The 13908-nt window shown below is 45.3% G+C and overlaps 1 protein-coding gene across 1 annotated transcript in view; it reads right to left on the minus strand.

Annotated features, from left to right (window-relative positions):
• The window catches only part of flt4 (fms related receptor tyrosine kinase 4), a 44973-nt gene that overhangs the window by 17003 nt on the left and 14062 nt on the right, over positions 1-13908 (minus strand). The window contains exons 2-10 of the mRNA XM_086139285.1: positions 8776-8872; positions 6757-7031; positions 4620-4756; positions 4364-4529; positions 3409-3548; positions 3152-3323; positions 2385-2502; positions 2032-2216; positions 129-294 (exon numbers count right to left, since the gene is read on the minus strand). Coding sequence (XP_085995411.1) covers positions 129-294; positions 2032-2216; positions 2385-2502; positions 3152-3323; positions 3409-3548; positions 4364-4529; positions 4620-4756; positions 6757-7031; positions 8776-8872 — 1456 coding nt within the window. The remainder of the gene's footprint in view (positions 1-128; positions 295-2031; positions 2217-2384; positions 2503-3151; positions 3324-3408; positions 3549-4363; positions 4530-4619; positions 4757-6756; positions 7032-8775; positions 8873-13908) is intronic.

Raw genomic sequence — 13908 nt, forward strand, 5'->3', positions numbered from 1 at the left:
CTCCAGCTGTTTCATCCCGTCCCATCGAACGCTATCTCACTCCTTCACCGGTCTGGCTGCCGAGTTTTAAAAATGGAGCCCGGTGAATGTATTTTTGTGACTGTAGAGTTCTTTTTTTTTGTGCTCACTGTGTGTTCCGGCTGCCGTTGAGCGTGCACGGACCCCAGGGCCTCCATTGCCAGGTGATGTCGGGCGCCGGGAGGCCCGACGCGGTGCACGTCAGGGTCTGGCTGCTGCCGCTCGGGAAAGGACTGGACGGATCGGCGACCTCTTTTTCGTTGATCTGAGGGGGAACTGTTGGAGAAGAGAAGAAATCCCCTCACCCGGTGTTTCGGTCAGGAAAGACCTTTTTTGTCACTGAACTATTTGACACAAACGGTGTTTCTCACGAATTTGCTGATTGCAAACGAAACAATAATACATCATAATGATGCGCCAAATTTAAAATACAGTCATCCCTCGCCAAATTGCGGTTCACCTTTTGTGGTCTCACTGCTTTGCAGATTTTTTAAAAATTGTATTTAATTTTATATCGCAGATATTTCGCTATACCACAGGTTTTTGCAATATCATGTATTTTTATATACACTGCTCAAAAAAATAAAGGGAACACTTAAATCACACATACATGAATGAATGAATAGAATATTTTTTACATAGTTGAATGTGCAGACAACAAAATCACATAAAAATGATCAATGGAAATCAAATGTATGAACCCCCAGAAGGTCTGGATTTGGAGTCAAACTCAAAATGAATGTGGAAAAACACACGACAGGCTGATCCAACTATGATGTAATGTCCTTAAAACAAGTCAGATTGAAATAATGAATCAATGTTGCTTCAAAAGAGGACAGTTTGATTGACTTGGAATTACACTGCCTTGTTTAAGTGTTCCGTTTATTTTTTTGAGCAGTATATTTATTATTTCAATCATTTTTATGGTAGAATAAGCATTTTCTAGGGTGACGACCAACCAGAGCGCGATGTTCTGTATCCTGGGCTCTGATTGGCTCAGCAACCGTAGCATCATTCTCTGTATCTCCCGCACATTGCAAGCCTTCAGGATGTCACATCGTCCGTTTCACATCGACGTGCGAACGCTTCTTGTAGTGCTGTTCTGCGTTTTTTTTTTGTGTAATTTATCCGTGAGAGTTTTGAATTTATTTCAAGCCTTAGTATGACGCCCAAATATTCTGCACCTTCTAAGTCAGATGCGGGGGCTCAAATGATAAAAATAATGTAGAGTCAGCGGGAACCCTAGGCTTGTTTCCCCGCTACTCAACGGTCCCATCTGGGGGTGATGGGAAACAGGAGCTGCCCGAGTGCATCACCTGTTGCGATGAACCCATTCATTTTCTTTTAAATGCAGCTTTTGTTTTGCTGCCAGTCTGCGACGCTTCTGCGTTCTGATCGTTTGCTCATTTCCTCCCGAAAAAGCTCTCCGGCGACTTTTGTTTCAGGCTCATTTTTTTTCCAAAATGATTAACTTGTGATGTGTGAAATGGTGCGACAGAGTTAAGTGCAGCAGTAAAGCAAAGGAAGAAAAAAATCATTTTTCAAAATAAGATCCGGAGTGAAAAAAAAACTTTAATTTGTACCGAGAAAGAATTTCTTCGCGGACCGGTATCAAATGACCGGGGGTCGGTGACCCCGTTCTATTTTCTCGTAGGAAAATTCTCTCTATCGTAGAAAAAAGTACAACTTCTCGACACGATAGAGCGAGGGACAATCTTTATACTGTAGGCCACGTGTTTAGAAGAGTATGGGAAAAGTTAAGAAGAGTGTTGGGAGAGTGATAAAGCTTTGATATATATATAAATGTAAATAAAATAAATATATGGTCGGTACTCTGCGGATTTTCGTTTATCTGAGCTGGTTCTGGAACGTAACCCCCGGCATAAACAAGGGAATACTTTACAGAATACAAAACCATGATAGGAATTGTTTGTTTACACGGTGATCGTCTCATCTGCGGGTTTCATCTCGGGTTATCACGCGGTCGGTCGGACAATCAATCGCGCAGGTTACCGTTGACGACGAGCGTGAGATTGAGTCTCCTCTCGAGCGCCGACGCACTGTTCCTCAGCACCACCGTGTAGAGGCCAGAATCCTCCGGGCAAACATCCTTAATCTCCAGCGCGTGGTTGGGGTGCATCCTCATCCTCTTCATCTTGAACTCGGGGCGCCCGTTTATCGGCCTTCCGTCTTTATACCTGGACAGGAGACGATCAGGGCGCAGTCGCCTCCAAACAAATCCCTCTCACGGTCGTTTATGTCCGACCCCCCTCCGGTTCGCCGTAAATCTCTCGGCTCGGCGTCTAATAACACCCCTGGAAACTGTCAGTAAGATTTAATGAAAACCCCGCGGAGGCTGAACTCACCATTGGGTTTCAGGTGGAGGGAAAGCAGACACGTTCACGTGCAATTTGAACGACTTCTGGCCCGCGGTTACCTCCAGCTCCGGCCCTCTTCTGTAATCCAGGATAATAAAGGGCTTTTCTGGAAGAGATTTATTCACTCATTTACATGAGCATCAAATTATGATCGAGTATCAGTGCAGAACGTACGAGAAGGTCAGCGGCCTCCAACCCTTTTTTTTTTGTACAAGTTTTATGCATGAAAATATTTCCGCGCTGGGGGTTCAAACAATAAAAACTTTTGCCAGTTCACATATATATAACGATTACACTCATGAACGATATATATTATATGGGCGATGAACCTGCAACATAGGTAGGAATCTTGATATTTTTAAATGCACTTTTTTTTTTTGCAGGCGGCCTGCCACACCGCTGCGGTCTCATCCTTTTCCGGTTTCCTCCCAAAAAATCTCTCCAGCGACTTTCGTTTCTGCCTCATTTTTTTCAAGGGCTAGGTTGCGGTAGCTGATGTGTGAAATGGCGCGACAGTAAGGCGAAGGCGGGAAACGGTCGTTTTTCAAAATTACATTACATTACATTTGGCAAACGCTTTTATCCAAAGTGACTTACAATAGAGGACATAGGGACTGCAAATAACATTTGCAAAAAATAAAGATTTTAAAAAAAAATAAAGACAAAATAAGATCCGGAAGCTGTAATTTGTATCAAGTAGGATTTTCTTTGCGGACCGGTATTATAGGTGATAATATAAAACCCCTCCCACGTACCATGAACTATAACCTGTGTGGTTTGGGTTAGCGTTGTCTCCATGGTGGTGACGTTGCAGCTGTAGGGGCCGGTGTCCATGACGGTGACGCTGTTGATGGTCAGGATGCTCACCGCCTCCGTGGCGTGCGACAAGGCTTCGCGGTGGGGTTTGGTGTCCACCGAACTGTTTGTCTTACGAGAAAAAAAACGCGTCTTATGTCGAGAAATTGTTGTTTTATTTTTTTCAGCCAGGTCGTGCAAAAATAACACAGCGTACCTGTTTGCCAGGATAAGACCACTTGATGTCAACGCCGGTGTTGAACTCGACCAGCGCCGTGCAGTTCAGGGTGAGGGCCTCCCCCGCTATCAGCTCCACTGGCTCCTCAGGAAACAGCTTGACATCGTAAACCTGACTTCCTGTTTGGGAAAAATAAAAGAGGACAGAGGGAAGGAGACAGTGAAAAAGGTCATGGTGACATCGTCAGCAGTTTTTCCTTCCTCACAGGACCAAAGGAAATCACTCCTCTTTGGAGAAATGGTCACAACCTTGCTTTTTAACGTCCCTCCCCCATTCATGGAACTGCATATCAAAGTGCAATATGTTTCAGTTGGATATGATTGAGAAACGACGGGAACCTGGGAACAGTTTTAATATTCAAGCCCCGGTATCTGCTGGAGACGGCTGTGCAGCAGACTGTGCTAGCTTGATTGTTTAAGCGCTCCATTAGTGCTGAGAGCGATGGCTGGCCGCGTGTTCGCTCCTCTGACTGATGCGGCTGTTACTTTTGGCCGGCACCGGCGGGTATGAGTTTCTCTTACCGTCTGAAGTGAGGGGTGAATGATCTCACGCGACACGGCCAAAACAGCCCGTGGGTCCTTGGGAGTTCACTCCAGACGAGAGGCGACCCCGAAGCCAGAGTTTCCCCCCGGGGGATCATATCGTTTAATTTTTCTTTTTTTAAACGCGACTCGCGTAATGACGCTACGGAGCGATAAAAGTCATTAGCGCCCAGAAACCGTCGCCCGCCCTGCAGGACTACGAGGACGACGACGCCCCCTTTTGAGTTCCTTTGCAAATTTCTCTCGGAACAAGAGACGGCCTCGGACCCAGCTCAAATATTTGCACAGGGTCGGATGTGTTTTTGTAGCTGCCGAACGAAATGTTCGAAGGACTCACGACGTTCGCGCCCGACTTTACGCCAGAGGAGTCGGGACCCCGGTGTTTTTCTTACCTGTCATGACGATCAGGTAGTTGGCCGAACGATGCTCTTTGCCTCCGAGAGTGGCCGCACACGAGAGTCCGATAAGCATCGGCACGTCGTCTATGACGCGCCTGGGAACCGACCACCCTCGCTTATTGTCCCATGTCAGTCCGTCGTCCTCCAGGGGGTTGGGATACTAAAAATGTCACACACGATAAAGCCGGGGTGATTATTAGATCGTCTTTTCCCAATCGTGTCAACGCGGGTCGGGGGTCTGAGCACTGACCCCGTGGAGAGTAACGTTCAGATCGGGAACCGTGACCAGACAGGGCACGGTGACTTGCGTGGACAAGCGTGTGATTAAAATGGAATGCACGTTGTTTCCGTTGGCGTTGGCGGAGCTGAGGAACGGGTGCTCGGGGTCTGAAAGCACACAGAGGCAGGGAGAGTCATTCGGGGTCATCGCCGATACCGGCGCCGATAATGGAAGCTATTACTCGGGTAACATCGTTTAGCTTTAAAGCCTGCGAACGGCACGTTGTGCGGAGATCTTGCCGTAAAACAGCAGCTCACAAGGTCCTGAAAGTGTCAGCGGAGACGTCCATCGGGTGACGTTTTCTCCTTTTCCTGTGTCTGAAACTCACAGATCTCAAATGGGACGCCGCTGCGAATGTGTCGCCAGTTTGCGTCGCAGCTGCAAAACCTCATATTCTCACAGCGAGAGTGAAAGTGATAACGGGCGGCTTATCTCGGCACCGTCGGCGTCGTAATAATCCGTTTCATTGTTTCATACTTTTGTGCACTTCTCCTGCATCGGCCCGAGCCGCGGGCAAGCCAAGCGATTCTTCCTTGAACGGGGAGGATGCGTCCACGGGGTCTAGAATCACAAAGGCGGCGCCCATAAAACACACATTTGTGTTTTTAAGTTCTTGTGAATAATCGGGTTTTGGAAGGGGAAATGTTTTTTAATGTAGAAAAAGCAGAGTTTGAAAAATCTGGAAGAAAACGGAATTTGGTGTGAGAGAGCCTACTGCAAAATTCATGCGTGTATATGTGTGTAGCGCATCCATGCAGTCATGCATTGATGCATGAAGTCTTCCTACACACTCCTGCGTGTGTGTGTGCCGCGCAGGTCGGCCGCAGGGTCCATGCGCTATCCTTCGCGTCCAGCAAAATACCGGCTAAATCACCGCCGTATTTCATCCGGTAGCGATCGGGCTTTGTTACCGTCCTTTTCACAACCGCGTGGAGCTCGGAAAGGGAATACTGAAAGAGCGACCCCGGTTGGAAGGTCAAAGTTGGAAAATGAAATCAGGAAGGTACAAGATTTATTGCGAATTCCATTTCATTGTGTGTTTTTCAATCCGGACGTCATCTTAAGCCGGTGGAACTGGATGGAAATTCCCCGCGCGACGGTGGATTCAAAGGCCGCAGCTGTTATATTTCAATCTGTGTGAATTGATAACACGTCCTTTCTGTAATTGGAAAAACAGACCGCTCATTATTACTTTTATCTAAACCTTCGCATCTCTGATTTCCGAAGCGTTTGTCTTGCCGATCCCCGGGGTGTTACCGAGGCAAAGTCAACAACCCGGGCTTCTCGAACCGTCTCGGGACAGCTTTGATATCGAAGCTCCTTCAGACGGGGGAAAGTGGTTCAGTAGGACATCCGTGGTTTTCTTGTTAAACTCCCAAGGAAAAGAGAAACTGAAGAGCGGGTTTGCACGGCCGCAGAGCGGAGCAGCAGTCGGGATCAGCGGGGAGCGAATCGGCCGAGTTTGCTGTTTAATACCGGAGACGAAATAACAGGGAATTCAACCCTTCTGACCCGCTGCAGGAGAAAAGGGATCGGCAAAACTCACATACCATCTGGGTTATGCATTATATACTGCACTCTGACTATTATCAAATAAATAACAGTGTGTGTATTTTTGCACGTGGGTATGAAAAAAAAAATCCGGCACAAAATGATGTTTTTTTTTTTGCTCTCACTGAATCTAGCAATATGAAAAGCAGGAAATTATTTTAATATCAACCCTATTATTATGACTTTATTGTAGTAGACTTTCACTATCCACTTTGTACACAGATTACTCTCTTTTAAAAGTATTATTATCCTATGCATAATATGAATTACTAATCATAAAAATTACAAGTAAAACTAAAACCCAGCCACGGCATTAGCAAAGAAAGACCTCAAATGAGAAACTTTGCTTGAATTAATTGTCACAGAGAGTTTGCTGTTTAATTAGCAATCCAGTCTGGGTCAGTCTGAAGTGAATTAGAATATGATGAATGACGTTATTGAAAAAACGGCTTCAGATAATTGTGACATATAAATATATATACACATACATAAATTTTTTAATATTTTTTTTCTTCTACATATTGCATATGCATATGTGCATGTGAAGTTGTCTTACCTCTAACAAAGACATAAATGCTGACCGCGGTGGTGCCGTCGATGATGGCTTTCACGTCCTTGTAGTAGCAGCGGTAGTAGCCGGTGTCTCTGGCCCGCGCCCGGTGCAGAACCAGCCTCTTGCAGTACGGCCTCCCTTGCTTCCCGGGACACTCGCTGACCAGGGCCGCGCGCTGCTCGGGGGCCGCCGGATCCGACGGCCTGGCATGGCGATCATTGAGCTCCTTTCCCGCCAGCGACTTATCGGGCCAGGCCCAGGCGAGAGTATGCTGCCCTCTGTGGAGACATCGCAATGATCAACGAGAAAGCAAGGATATTCGGATGCCACGGAGCGCTTGTAGAATATTACATACGTTCCCCTGTGCGTCCTGTGCGTCCGTGCTTTGCAGCAGCCCGAAATTGAGTTACTGGCGGGGCCATTATGAGCGAGAGTGGAATCCTAACAGCTTGGTGAAAACCGAGAACTGTGCTTTCACATCTCACAAAGATCTATTTTCTCAGTCCGGGACCGAAATGCCGACGACGGGAAATGTCTACGGAAGGTTGCGGCCAACGCATGGCGTCCCTGACCGGCGAGAAGTGAATTCCTTGAAAATGCTCAAGGGCGGCGAGCGCGCAAAGTCTGAAAGCGAACAACTCTTGGAAAACCGGAGAAGTTCATGGACGGTCATTGTTTCGACGATTGCAAATTGTGTCGCCGTAAAAAACAGAAACAGCACGGCTGTTTCGGGAGATTTCGGGAGGATAAAGGGATTCGATCACGGGCGGCTTCTTACCTTGACTCTTGTCACGGCAAAGTGCTTTGGAACAACAACATCTTTGTGACGCTCCTTTTTTTCGCTTTGTTTTCTCCTCTTAAGGGTTTATCCCAAATAAAACGCCGCAAAGCTTTTGTGAGAAGGACGGAGAGCCGAGTGGAACCATTGAGTTCCTGTGGAAAAGTTGTTTATGTCGTCTTTGGTCTGTTTCCTTCGTCTGAGGAAAAGGTTGTGGCTCAAACAGTATCTTTTATTTTTTTTCCCCAATGGGAGATGACTGCTTATAAAAATCCACCATTGTTTATCTTGTATGAGGCATTTTGGGATTCAGCAAACATTCCACAGGACGTGCACGTCGGTAAACATGAAACAATCTTTATCCATCAGATTGCACTTTTTTTTTTTTGTACACATTTGTGCGTTTTCACGTTTAACATATGTGACGTGTGAGTGAACGCTTTTACTATTTATAGAATTACCACTTGCTCTACAACGAATATCAAATATTCGGTGATCAATTTTGTTGATATAATTAGTCATTCAAGACGATAACGAGCGAAATGATTTGTAGCTACAACATTTCGGGTAAATTATGTTAATCAATATTTAATGTTTTTCTTTAAAAAACACTTAAGGGATACTTAATCTATCACTTTTTACTCACGAGGTATCTAGAGCCCTCCCTCGGGATTTGGTCGGCCCCTCTCCAAATAGGAGACTCATGATTATTTTCACAAACCGCTTCCCTCTGTTGTGAAATATCACAAACTCGCGAGCAGAAAAGCTGATAATGCGTCAACTCTATTATCAAAAGTTGGCCGATCAATTTTCCCTTGCGTGTTTGAAGGCTCCGTGTGGATAAATCAAGTCAGATTTGTTTTAAAAAGTGCCAAATTATCAACCCTTTCAATGCCGGGCCGGTCTGGACGGCGCTTTTTAAGAGAATTTACAGAAACACGAAATTCTCTGTCTGCTTCGAACGGGTCGGGTTGCGTTGGGAGGATGAGAGTGACTGGAGCTGATGAACTAATTCTAAGAATACAAGTAGTTCTGACAGGTAAATGATTTTAGCTGAAACAACAGAATAATCGCTTTAATATTCATAGAGCATGATTAAAAAATTACTCCGCAATGACATGTGATGCTGTAAATCCATTCCTCTCACAAAGGTCACTACGATGCAAATCATGTTTTTGCATCGAGAGCCAATGCGCAAAGTCACTCACGAGTAATTTCACCCACGCACGCATAAATTCCCATACCTGCATGTAATGGTGAGCGTTTCATTGACTGGGATCACGAGGTCGTCGTCGGAGCTGTCGAGGATGGGCGGAGTCATCGAAAAGGCAATCACCAGACCTGGGCGTTCGAAACAAGAGAGCTGAGTCAAATATGTGTTCGGAGAGTCAACGGAGCGGAGCCGCTGAAGGGCTGTCACATCCCGGGACGAAATCCGACACGACGGGAGAGCGATAGCACGTTTATTGCATCGGCAAGCGGGAAAGCGATCCGCGAGTGATGCGTTGGGTTCGATATCGTGATGAAACATCCGGAATCCGGCGCCACAAAAAATACCTTTCACCCGTTATTGTCAAAATATTAATGCCTCTTGCTTATAGTTGCTTCATGTGGCCAGTCTAAAATGTCATTACTGTCACGGCGTCGCCTCGGGGCGCTATTAGTGCTGCGTCAAATTCCACATCCCCGTTCCATCATCCGAAACGTGTCAGCGTGACACAGACCCCACCTGGATGTAATTAAAGATATAAACACAGAGGCGTACGGCGCGCCGAGTGGGCGTATGAAAGCAAATGACGACCATTCGTCACGTCCGACCCGCTGTTTGTTTTCACTGTGATTTTCGCAGAATCCAACGCGCCGCGTCGCAATGGAATGAAGGGGCTCGTGGAAAAAAAAGAAAATCAAGCCGCCCCATTTCCAAACACCTGAACCCCCCCGCCCACGTATTTAACGCCGTTCTTACTCCGAATGTGAAGTGAACACTCAACACTCTTCAGAAAAGTGCGGCGCTGCGAGACAATTCTCCCGAAAGCCATTTAAAGCCTAACTGTATGTCAAAACCTAAAACAAATAGAATTCTCCCTCGCACACAAACCTCACTTCTCTGACATCCTGCTGCCCAGGGAACACAATAGAGCAAGGTTAGTCTTCTGTAAATATTATGTTAAGTGTGTTTACAGAAAAGACAGATTCCAGTGAATGGACAACGATCACCCAGGGTTTCTTGCAATTCTACAGAAACAATTCCAATTACATAGCCTAGCTTGAACATCGCTTAGTATTTATCCCTAATCCTCCCATCTGTACTATGTGCTTCTGCTTCCCGATCACACCAAACTCCAAAACAAATGTTCATCAAGACGACGTGTCGTTTCAGCGTAACTGTGCATATCTCGCACCCCGGGATATCAATTGACCATAAATATGGGAATCAATAATTGCTTTCCTCCAGCGGGGAGCTGTTTAGCGCTTCCGCCTCACAGCGAGAAGCTCCCCGGTTGGATTCCGACACGGGTTGGGGCTTTCTTTCTGGAGTTTTCCCACGTGTCACCTCGGGTTTCCTCCAGGTTCTACGGTTTCTTTCCCAAAAACGTGCGTCGGAGCCGAAAAAGCCCAGACATGTGAGCGAGAGAGTGTCTCCAAATGCAGGTTGTAATTTCTTATACGGCACGTGAATGAAGGAGTGAATGAGTGAACGTCTCCGAGGATGTGAGCGATGGAGTGAACAGTTGTATTCCTGAGGGTCGACCGGCGATCGATCCAGGGTGACAGCAGTGATAAGCTCCTGCGTTCCCGCACGCCGATCGGTATGGACCGGGAATGAATAATTGAATTATTGCTTCCTCTACTTTCATCGCTAGCGGTTCACCCGTCTTCCTCGGGCTCACCGGCGCTGTTCAGTTTCTGTCAAGTCTTTTCTGTATTACAGTACACCGTTTTACGGTTCTCAGAGGTGCCGTAAAAGAGGTGGATATAGGGGGGGAAAACGTTAGTCAAGCTCCGCGCAAAAATGGAAAAATGTTAAAATGGTACAGTGTGGTTTTTATTGGGATCTGCGTCCAATTCCTCCTGCAGTGACTGGTTGCCTGGTTTTTGTACGGGTTAAAATCACCCGGCAGGAGTTGCCTTAATGTTTTCCAGTCCTGGCTAAGTCAACCGGCAGCTGGCGGTCTATTCATGTTGAGCGTGTTCAACATTTATTTAACATTTAAACTCATCAAGAAAGAAAATACTTTCTGAGGAGCTCATCTGTCATTCAGTATAACATTATAGCAGAGCTGAAGATCGCAGGTTTGTGGCAGCAGCCGCTCTAAAAATGACGGAGTTTAGTTTGTCGTCATTTTTACATGTAATATATTCATGAGAAAAATGAAATGCAGCCCAGAAACAATCAGTTAATGTTGAGAAATCAACATGTGCCTTATGTTTGAATTCTGTAACTCAAACTCTTCCAGCACCAGCTGTCCAATGAATGCAAACATTATTTCGCATTAGAAAAAAGTCCCAAATGGTTTTGCCTTTCATTTGTCTTTCGGTGAGCCAGCTGCTACACCGAGCATTATAATAGTATTCACAACATTTTATTCTTGTGCTCAAACGACTTCTTTATTGCTACGACTGCAGAGAAATGAAGCTGGTTAAGATCTCGACAATTCATTTCTGAATGCCTAATGATGCCGCTATAATTGTCCATTCCATCAAATACTACAATGATATATTGAAAACTGACGACAATTGTAATTCATATGCAATTAATATTTTCGCCAGAGTTCAAACCACTGCAAAGGTTATTTATGGATATCCTCAACTTCTTCTTGATGTTATAATCACCATCGCCATCATCATGTCGCTGCACATTTTGATAGATGATGTTGATTTAGCTAATTTTACACAACGCTGGTTTTAAGACAATAAAATCGGCGGGAGTGAAAAGTAACTGTTTCCACCGCCTGACGCGAAGGATGGAGGCCAAGGTCACTTCACATGTTTTGAACGAGATCCCCGTCAAGAGGGGAGGCGGTGTCAGCCCGTGAATCACTCGTTGTTTGGTTATCAACGGGGTATTCCTGGCGGCTCGCTAAGACAACGCAAACATTGCCGCGAATTCAGAGGAGAAAGGATTTTCCCGACATATTGTCTCGGGCTGACGGCGAACTCGTCCCACGAGCGCCCGCCCGCGACAAAGCAAACCGCGTCCTCTTTACCGCGAAATGCCGTGAAGCCCGACAGTTGACTTTATCGCGAACGTGTAGACGGAGAACGCGGCCCTCACCTCCGCTTCCCCCCCCCCCCCCGGCCAGAGAGCGAGAAAGGAAGTCCCCGTTCTCACAGCTCAAATAGTCACTATTTCGGGAAAAGCACATTTCCTTCACAGGGGAGCAGAACAAGAAACATCTCCTTGCTGAGTCAAACTTATTTTGGACGGGGTGCAATCGACTGCCGGACCTCCCACATCTCAGTATAGGAGTTTCTTTCCCCCGAAACTAACAGCTGATCCTAAGTTTGCCTGCGTGTGCAAATGGACAACATGTGGTAAAATCCAGTATATTCCAAATTATTCAAACGTCGCGGTTTTGCCTTCCCCGGCTGCAAGCGCAATCGTTCAAATCCGAGCCAGCTTCACCCACAACGAGATGACTCAGGTGGTATGTCACATTTTTCCGGCACATATATCTCAACTTTTCAATCTTGAAAATGGGATATTCGGTTTTACGGACCGACCGAATTGAAGTTTAACAGCACCTGCGGTGAGGAACCGATCAAATCCGCCGGATAGGAGACGGAAAGTTCTCGAAAAGGCAAAGGATATATTCACAAATGCTCTTCATTATTTCAGTCTCTGGCCACATTTGATACGGCTCGACGCTCTGATATTTTAGGTTTATGATGAGAAATGTAACGCGGGCGGGGTTTCCTCCAGGTTCTCTGGTTTCCTCCCGCGGTGCAAAAACATGCAGGAGGTTCATTGGAGACCTTGAATTACCCAGATGTGTGAACGAGAAAGTGAATGGTTGCTTGTCTACAGGACTGTCTCTGAAAATTAGAATATTGTGATAAAGTTCTTTATCTTCTGTAATGCAATTCCAAAAACAAAAATGTCATACATTCTGCATTCAATACAAATCAACTGAAAAATTGCAAGCCTTTTATTATTTTAATATTGCTGATTATAGCTTACATCTTAAGAAAACTCAAAAATCCTATCTCAAAATATTAGAATATCATGAGAAGTAATTTTTTGTTTTTCAAATTGCATTACAGAAGACAAAGAATTTTATCACAATATTCAAATTTTCTGAGACAGTCCAGTATATGATCTGCAAAGGAGAGGTTGAAAACTTTTATATCTTTATGACGTGTAAATGATAGCGAATGTCTGAATGCCTGTATTATGGTTGAATGAAATGGTGAATGGATTGCACTAAACTGTACACAAATAACCTCTGCTGCTAATCTCACACCGCCGATATCAGTTTGTATCTGTGCATACTTCATGGTTTAATGTTTACTGTTTAATATAACGTCACGCTTAACTGTTAATTTGCACTCTATTATTGTTATTATTAATCTGCTAATTTCATGTCATGGTATGGTATAGTGGGAAAAATAATTACATCCAGTACATGTGGAGAAATTGGCAATAAAGCTGACTGAGTGAGGTAAAGGTTAGTTTTCTCTGCGTGACGTGTTGAAAATGAAAGGGTGCATGTTTGTATGAAGGGATGTGAAGGGATAATGTTTGTATTCCTGGTTCGATTACCGGCTCCTCCCAGACTTGTCAAGTATTGTTGAGCGAGATACTAAACCCCGAACCGCTCGCCTGGCGCCGCTAAGTGACCGCCAACAGCTCATGGTTCATCCATGATGGGTTAAACGCAGAGAGGAATTTTCCCGCAAGGGATTAATAAAGAATAATAGAATAGAAAAGAAAACACCACAACCCCCAAATAATCCAACACACCAGGAAGAAGCGAAATTAATCATATCTATTGTAATAACAGCAAAGAAACCAATGGAATAATCTACAGCAGTTAACCTAAATGGGTTGAACAATAAGTGAAATCTGGTTTGTAAAGCCTTTTACAAACTTTTTACAAAGAGGTGAGTTTCAGTAAACAGGACCTTTAAAAGACAATCTGGACACGTCGGCCAACTCTGTATTTTGTAAAGTCCTTTCATGCACACCGGACACGCGTGTGTGAATAACAAAGGGGTCACAAGCGACGCGATGCAGCCCAATTTCTAGCTCAGCCACGTGCGCTGACAGGGTAAGCTGTGCAGAGTGACCGAATTACCAACCCGCCATAGTTTTATGATGGATAATTTTCACGCAGTCAGATGAGAGATTACGTACTGACAGGCTGGACGTGATT

The sequence above is a fragment of the Fistularia commersonii genome, chromosome 31 (assembly GCF_037954325.1).
Source record: "Fistularia commersonii isolate RoL2024-O1a breed Wild chromosome 31, RoL_Fcom_v1.0, whole genome shotgun sequence".
In the NCBI taxonomy this organism is placed as follows: Eukaryota; Metazoa; Chordata; class Actinopteri; order Syngnathiformes; family Fistulariidae; genus Fistularia; species Fistularia commersonii.